Source organism: Cyphomyrmex costatus, unplaced genomic scaffold, assembly GCF_001594065.2.
Source record: "Cyphomyrmex costatus isolate MS0001 unplaced genomic scaffold, Ccosl1.0 scaffold309, whole genome shotgun sequence".
NCBI classification, from domain to species: domain Eukaryota; kingdom Metazoa; phylum Arthropoda; class Insecta; order Hymenoptera; family Formicidae; genus Cyphomyrmex; species Cyphomyrmex costatus.
In genome coordinates, this window is record NW_017277221.1 from 488492 (window position 1) to 496399 (window position 7908).

Here is a 7908-nt window from a genome sequence, read left to right on the forward strand (position 1 = left end):
CCGGGTCAGTTAAATCGCAATATTGCGCCAGGGGCGTCATGGGAAACTTGTAGAGAAAAAAAAGTTGGCCCGATTTGGTGTATATAGTATCCGTCTTCGGGCCCGCGTTGACGAGTTATCGCGCGTCGAAGATGATTTTACCGGAGGCGGCGCGCGCGCGCGCCACTCGGCGACGCGCGCAGACTGTACCGTGGACGCCACCGGCAGCCACGAGCGGCCGCTTCACGTACAGTCAGCCGCGAAAGTGCAGCCGGGGTGCCGCGACGAAATACCGAATTGGCATCCTCGGATCGCCGAATTACGCGTGGGGCGTCATGAGAAATTTGTCGAGCGTAAAAAACTAACACGATTCGGTGTATATAGTATTCGTCTCGGTGCGACCGTTCGCGAGTTATTCGCGTTCGCAGCCGCGTCGGCTGGACGCGGATCGGCGCGCTTACGGCGCCGACTGTACCAACGGACGCTACGAGAGACCGTAACCGGCGTAGAGAGGCTCAGTTGCTGGCAGTACGTATAACGAGTAGCATCTACTATGGCCGATATCTCGAAGGAGGAGCTACGCAAGGAGATCACCGGTAAGTGGCGATATTACGCGATGTAGGCGACCGCGGTGCCGGATCACCGCGGAATCGTGCCGCCCTCGGGCGGACGCGCGCGTTCCGCGTCGCCATCCCACCGGGAATACAGGCGAAATCGGGCTCTTTGCTCTTGGCGACGTGACGACTTAGCGCGCGCACGTATGTGCCCGAGTGGCGTGCCCCGCACCGGCCATTGTAACCGCACGGCCGTATTTCACCATCTACGGCTCGAGCTGACGGTAGGACCGGCCGACTAGCCGGCCCGTGCAATCCATCCGCGATTTTACGACCGGCCGTTTCGGTGTCCTGAGGAAAATTCCGATTTTTCGCCGTTCGCTATAAAAAGGTAGCTTTCTCGTCCCGTCCTTGCGGCGGGCCGTATGACGCGTCTCGAGTATGTGTGGTGGCGCGCGCCTATCAGCCTCGCTCTCGATTCGTGTCCCATTCCCACTCTCTTTTTCTCTCGCTCGCTCGTACTCTCCGCGTGACGGTAGATTTTTATGTCGTAGGAGATAAAAAAAATGTGCATATATACTCTCTTCTCGCGCGCGAAGCTCCTTCGAGGAAAGAGATATACGCTGCTTCTCGTCGATCGGAAACTGCCACGCGCGCGCGCTGCCCTTTTTTTTTTTTTTTTTTCCCTCCTTCGCGCGGCTCTCTCGCGTATCGCCGAATAGATCGTCATTGGTTATAACTGGAGTCGTTGCCGCCCGTCTCCACCGCCGCCGATATTCGCTATCTTTTTTCCCCCCCCGAAGCGAACTCTCTCCGTTGCGATTGTAAACCGCGTCTCCTCTGTCGCGAGTTATACAAAACGGCGGTTGACGAAGTGCGCCGCGCGCATTTTTTTTTTTGCCTTTTCTTTTTCTCTTTCAAGAACAGTTTTCAGCGAGCGTCGCGAATCGACCGAGTGCGCGCGCGCGCGCGCGCACCATTTCCCTCCGCTTCTCTGTCTCTCCTGTTCTGGTTCCTTCCATCTTTCTCGCCGTTTTCGATCGTTTCGGGAATCAATGCGCCGTCCGATCGATCGCGACACGCCGAGAAAAATCCCTCCGCGTGCCGTTCCGCGCGTCACGACGACGCTTCGTCGCGTACTTACAGATATCTTTTTATTAGAGTCTCGCGCGCCGCTCCGATCGGCGGCGACCGGCACGGCGCGCGCCACGGCGGCCATTTGCACTCTCGATACTCACCAATACTCTCGCTAGATCCCTCCGACGCGGGAAACCAAACTATCCCAGAACCCCGCGTGTACTACACAAGCGCGGAGAACGAGTGGCGAGGCCGCAACCTTCCGCTCTTGCACGCAAGCAATTCGGGTTGCGCGGGTTTTCTAACTTTATACTTCAAGGATCAACTCCGATTAACTTTATTTCTATTGTTTAATACAAATAGTGCTGATTAAGGGTTGGATTATACTGGCCGTAATCTGTCAAAATTGACCAGTTATAATCGATTATTCCCCTCTCATTCGACTGTGATTGGTCAATTTTTACAGATTACGGCCAGTATAATCCAACCCTAAGTTAATCACAGTTGACCGAAACACCCTTCAGTTGCCCCTCCCCCCCCCCCCCCCCCCCTCTCTCTCCCTCTCCATCGCCTCATTCCTTCCTAAGGGAGGTTTTTAGCGAAGGATACAAGCGACACAGAGTATAACGAATTATTACCTCTTTGTTGTTCGTCAACGTTAAACAAAGACGAAAAATAGCCATTGTGTTACACAGTGTCGCTTGTTGGAAAGCTCCCTAAATAATAAAATTAGTGATGGTCAAAAGTAGCGAATAAAAAGATTCTGTGATAAATAAAGTGTCTCTCTACAGAAACAATATGCATTATATTTTTTAATTACTGTTAATGAATTTAAGTAGAAATTGTGTAAAATACCCGAATTAATATTTAAATAATTATTTCAATTTTTAAGGACCCCTCCAAGACCAAATTTTTTATGTAAAAATATATAAACGTACATATATAAAGATATATGATTGTTACGAAATTTGGCAACATATATGTTTTTTTTTGTATAATTACTGTTCGATATAAAAAAAATAAGGAGAAAAAAATAATTAAGACGATCATACACATATTTTCGCATTATACATATTTCTTTTACAAAAATTCAATTTCAAGAAATTAAAAAAAAAGCTCATGTATATAATTAATATACAATCATATATGTGCTATTTTTTCTAAAAATTTTTTTCAAACTAGATTTCTGTAAAAGGAAAAATGCGAAAATAGTCCTTTTAATTATTTTTGTTTTCTCCTTATTATTGTTATTTTCTTGTATTGAACAGTAGGTAATTTTTAGAAGTTTCGAAAAATGACTATGGTATGGTCAACATTCGTATAATAATTACAATGTTTTATACGTTTTTATATGAAAAATTTTTTCTTGGGCAGAATAATTATTTTAATAACAATAGTCTTTAAAAATGTTCAATTTTTTTTGTTTTCGCAATCTATTATTTATATTATTGATATAAATATTATATTGCAAGAACCAAAAAAATATTTTAATGTAAATTAAATAAAAGTATGTCGATAAGAGTCAAATTATTATTTTGATACCTAAGACAATAGATTTATTGTTTGTAAATAAAAATTAAAATAAAAATATAAACATAATTAATAACAGACATTTCGACTCCGATCGAGTCATTATCAATGTTAAATATATAATTTAGATGGTTAAACAATAAAATAATGAAAAAATATTACAGATGTAAATCGGTGAGTCGCTCCTAGAAATTCGTTTTTTTTTTAATAATATATCGCTGTGTAAAGGTCTTTCATATGGTTCGCAATGGTAAATTATAAATCTCTGGTTGTCGTATATATGTTGCAATCATAGTCAGAATATAAAATTAGTCAAAGTATAAAAAGTGCGTAGAGATTGAAGCAAATTACAATGAAGCGACTACACGCCACTATCTACAATTATGTTGTGATTATTTTAATGTATCTGAATTATAAAGTGTATTTATATCTTATTTGTTAATTTTAGCTATCCTCAAGGATGCTGATCTCACGACAATGTCTGCTAAGAAAGTGAGGCAACAAATCGAAGAAAAACTCGATATTGACCTCATAGAAAGGTAACGCAATAAATAAAAACATATACAATACATACTTATAAATAAAATATGATTACTGAAATATTTTTACTTTTATATTTTTGCATCTTATATTTTGATATATGATAAGATTTGATGACAATCATTCATGCATTAGCATGTAAAAAAAAAGCAACGGCACTAATTTTGGTAGGAAGTCGATTCATATTACACGATGCGACAAAATATTTTTCTTCGATATACATAGGCATTTGCTCCCGTTAATGTTGCAACATCTAACGATTTCTTTGCGATTATAATTCGGCTGTTTTGTTTCTTTCTTTCTTTCTTTTTTTTTTTTTTTTATATATATTGCAGGTTGAATACGTTTATATGTTATAAAAGAATATTTCATCTTATTGATAATGTAAGTTAATTTTAAGCATGAATATATATGTATATTAATAAAATATTAAAGATACAAATTTTGAACAGAAATACTTGTATGTATGCTAGCATTTGGTAATAAAAGAATCTATTTTTGCATCTTTAAACACGTTGATATGTTGCTAAATAAAGGAGCAATTTCATTCCTCTATCAATCTCTGATGATTTATTATGTACTCATATGTATGGTGATCATATTATTATAATGTCACAATTTATATTATCTTTTGGTATAAAATAAATTGAATTATTTTACTAATTATGTTATCTTTAAAACTGAATTAAAAGTTTAAAAATGGACATACAATAAGGCACTTGTGCACTGTAAAATAGTGCGGAAGAGAGTCTCATCGTGTCCTAGAAAAAAACAGAGGATCTCTGAGTGGAACTGTAATATAATATATAATAAGTTACCACCTCGTTCCTCCTCTAACATATCTTCATATTTCAACTCTTACAGATACATTGATAATTATTACCTATAAAATAAATTAATTTATTCTTTATAGGAAAAAGGAAGTAGATGATTTAGTCATGGAATGTCTTCAAGAAAAACAGGATGGAGGAAAGAAAAAGAAAAAGGCTGCTAGTGAAGAGTCTGAAGATGGTGAAGAAGAAGAGGAAGAAGGATCTGAGGAAGAGGAGGAGGAAGAAGAAAAAAAACCAGCCAAGCGAAATCCTGCTAAGAAGACTCCTAATAAACGTAAGAAGGGATCTTCTGAAGATGAAGAAAGCGCTAGTGACGATGATGCTAGCGATGAAGAATACAGTCCAAAGAAACCTAAAGTTACACCTAAAAAAAGTAGGATATTTTTTTTTATTACAGTAGGGTTTTATTTTTTATCAAGATTTTTTTTATTAAAAATCTCACGTAAAAATGTGTTACTTTTTTTATAGGTAAGCCTGGAAAGAAAGGAAAAAAGAAGGGAAGTGACAGCGATAGTGACGAAGACTGGGGTAAAAACAAAAAAGCTCCAGGAAGCACAGCAAAGAAGGGAGGAGCTGGTGGCAAAGGCAAAGGTGGTGGTTATACACGCGCTATCACATTGTCTCCAGAACTTGCCGCGGTTGTTGGCGCAGAACAAATGGCTCGACATGAAGTCGTGAAGAAAGTATGGAGTATCATCAAAGAAAGGAATCTTTATGTAAGTATTATTTGTAATCATTTATCTAATAATTTCATGCATTGTCCGTACTTCATTATCTATTTTACTACATTTGTTATATCTTAGAAATTATTTATTATATTAAATGTATGTATTTATTTGACAAAGATTATGTTGCCAAGAAAATGACTTTTTACAGGATCCTAAGAATAAACAATTTGCGATTTGTGATGAGGAATTAATGAAGGTAATCGGCGTAAAGCGTTTCAGAACTTTCGGTATGATGAAATACCTCAAAAATCACTTTGTAGATTAAATCATTCTTCAATCCCGATCTCCGACAAGTTATATACATATATACATATATATATATATATATATATAACATATTCCAAGGTGCGTCTCGTGCACCTCTTCATCTTTCTCACACGATACATACATACTATACATGAGACACGAAGGTATTTCTTGCGACTTAAGACTTTAACCATGTTTATACCATTCCGATATATTCTGCCGCCCATTGTAACCATTTTGTCCCATTAATAATTGCAATATCATATTGATCCAGTAGTAGGCATTATTATAAGTACGACTCCCAACAAATGTGTTAGGAATAAAGTGTTTAATGATGCAATCAGATAATCTTTAACAAGCAATTACAGATGTTCTTTGATGGCTCCTCTTGACATTGGGACAATTGTTACCATGGACGTTCAGATGATTCGAAATGAGAATGACATTACAGTGGCCAATAGTCAATAAGCTGGTTTTAAGTCATCTAATTCAAAATAAATGTTATATTATTTGTATGGTCGTCATTAATAACAATATCTTACTCTTAATACAACATAACATGATACATCATTATAACAATGGCTTTATTGAAGGATAAATTGAAAAATAAGTTTAATTTTGAAAATAATGTTTTGAGATTTAAAAAATTCAATTTTTATTACGTGACATTTCAACTAATAGATATATCACATAGATGATATAGCTGTTTTCGATATATTCCAAGTATTAATTTCTTTCTTCTATATTCACCTCCAAAAAATGAGCGATCAAATTTCAGCACACTTTTTTAACATCTTTCAATAGCACTAAGTTAGCAAAAATTGTAATTATTCGAATTAAAGCTTAAATTTTTCTCTTGAACAAAAAAAAAAACAAAAATTATTGTAAAAAATGTTTAGTAAATGGCAGATGTTAAAGATGGATTAAATTTTTTTTTAAACTTGGATTTCAACTAAATCTGCATTAATTTATTTCTCCGTTTTTAAATATTTTTGTCTGTTTTGAGCACAAAGCTGGAGATCCAAATTGGATCTATTTATTAGATTAATATTTTTTATTAATTAAAAATAAAATTATTTTTAAAAACATTATGGACAATTTTTCTTAATTTTTAATTTTTATTTGTTTTTAGATTTAAAAGGAATGTTATAAGCTTTAATTTGAGCTTTGATTCGTCTCAATCCAATATTTTGTTGAATTATCGCTATTGAAAGATATTTAAAAAAATGAATACTAAAATTTAGTAGCTAATTCTTTTTCAGATAAGTATTATCTTATTATCGATGATCTTAATTATATGTGTTTTTTAATACAAAAATCCTTAAAGTTAACGCCAAATCATGCATAATTTGTGGTTTATAATTTACTGTTCGTCATGAAATTAATGAGTAAGGCTGCGTCGTTCGGGAGCTGATCGGGAATCAATTTATTCTTGTTTAACATTCGGTGAATAACAAGAATAGCGATACTTGAATGAAGTATACACTCTAATGTGTACTTGATATGGACAGGTGGATTCACTAAATGCGTTTGCATTGTTTACCATTTATATATGTTGATTTGCCAACGAAATGATTTTCCTATAAAATCAAAGGGAATTACATATACACACACACACACACACACACACACACACCACAAATCAATTCATATATAGAGCTATACATGATGAACCGCAAATCACGAACGATTAGAACTGTTTATCCTCGCAAATGATCAATTTCTACAAATCTATTACAAATTGTGCGTAATCTGGCGCTAGTTTCGTAGTATTTTTGTCATTCTTTATGTTTTTTTGACATTTAAATAATTTTTTCTGAAAAATGGATGTAACACAGAATGGTAGTTTGCCTCAAAACGAAACAAATGCAAACGTTTAAATAAAGGGAAAAAAAAAGCAAAGAGAGAAGCTATGCAAAAAAAATTAACATCCTGTACCTCTTCTGTATAATAGCTACATTATACACATGCAAATGTAAGCAAAGTTTAATTGTATTATCGTGTAATTACTAATTATTGTCGTAATATAGGTTTCTTGGTGTAAAAATTGAATCTAACGTTTAAGATCTAATGGTAAACAATATATTCATTGAAAGGTATCTTATAAGCATATTAAATGATTAAAATCACAGTGCGTGCAGCGACTGGCTGTTAAAGTATAGGAAATAAAATAATAAGCTCACGAAGCGAGATGCGGATACTTAACTGTATACATCTGTCTGAGCTTCGATATGTAAAATTCGTGTATTTTGAATATAAATTAAAGAAATGCTGGCCTAAGTCAGGAGGAAAGTCACACGAATGAGATCATTGCAGTTTATGATAACGAAAGCATTACATGAATAAAATGCTATGCGTATGGAATGATATACACTAGAATATAAATTTGTTTCTCCAAAAAAAAAAAAAAAAAAATAAAAA

At 35.7% G+C, this 7908-nt stretch overlaps 1 protein-coding gene across 1 annotated transcript; it reads left to right on the forward strand.

Moving 5' to 3' along the window:
• Positions 1-483: 483 nt before the first annotated feature.
• Positions 484-6084, forward strand: Non2 (upstream activation factor subunit spp27 homolog Non2). Its single transcript, XM_018542194.1, has 5 exons — positions 484-575; positions 3589-3679; positions 4594-4886; positions 4982-5229; positions 5390-6084. The coding sequence occupies exons 1-5, from the start codon at positions 533-535 to the stop codon at positions 5504-5506; spliced, it is 792 nt and encodes a 263-aa protein (XP_018397696.1). The 5' UTR covers positions 484-532; the 3' UTR covers positions 5507-6084.
• Positions 6085-7908: the final 1824 nt, after the last annotated feature.

Coding starts and splice junctions, on each gene's coding strand:
- Non2 (XM_018542194.1), top strand. CDS start 533: ATGGCCGATATCTCGAAGGAGGAGCTACGCAAGGAGATCACCG. Junction 3,680..4,593: donor GATATTGACCTCATAGAAAG/GTAACGCAATAA, acceptor TATTCTTTATAG/GAAAAAGGAAGTAGATGATT. Junction 5,230..5,389: donor TCAAAGAAAGGAATCTTTAT/GTAAGTATTATT, acceptor GACTTTTTACAG/GATCCTAAGAATAAACAATT.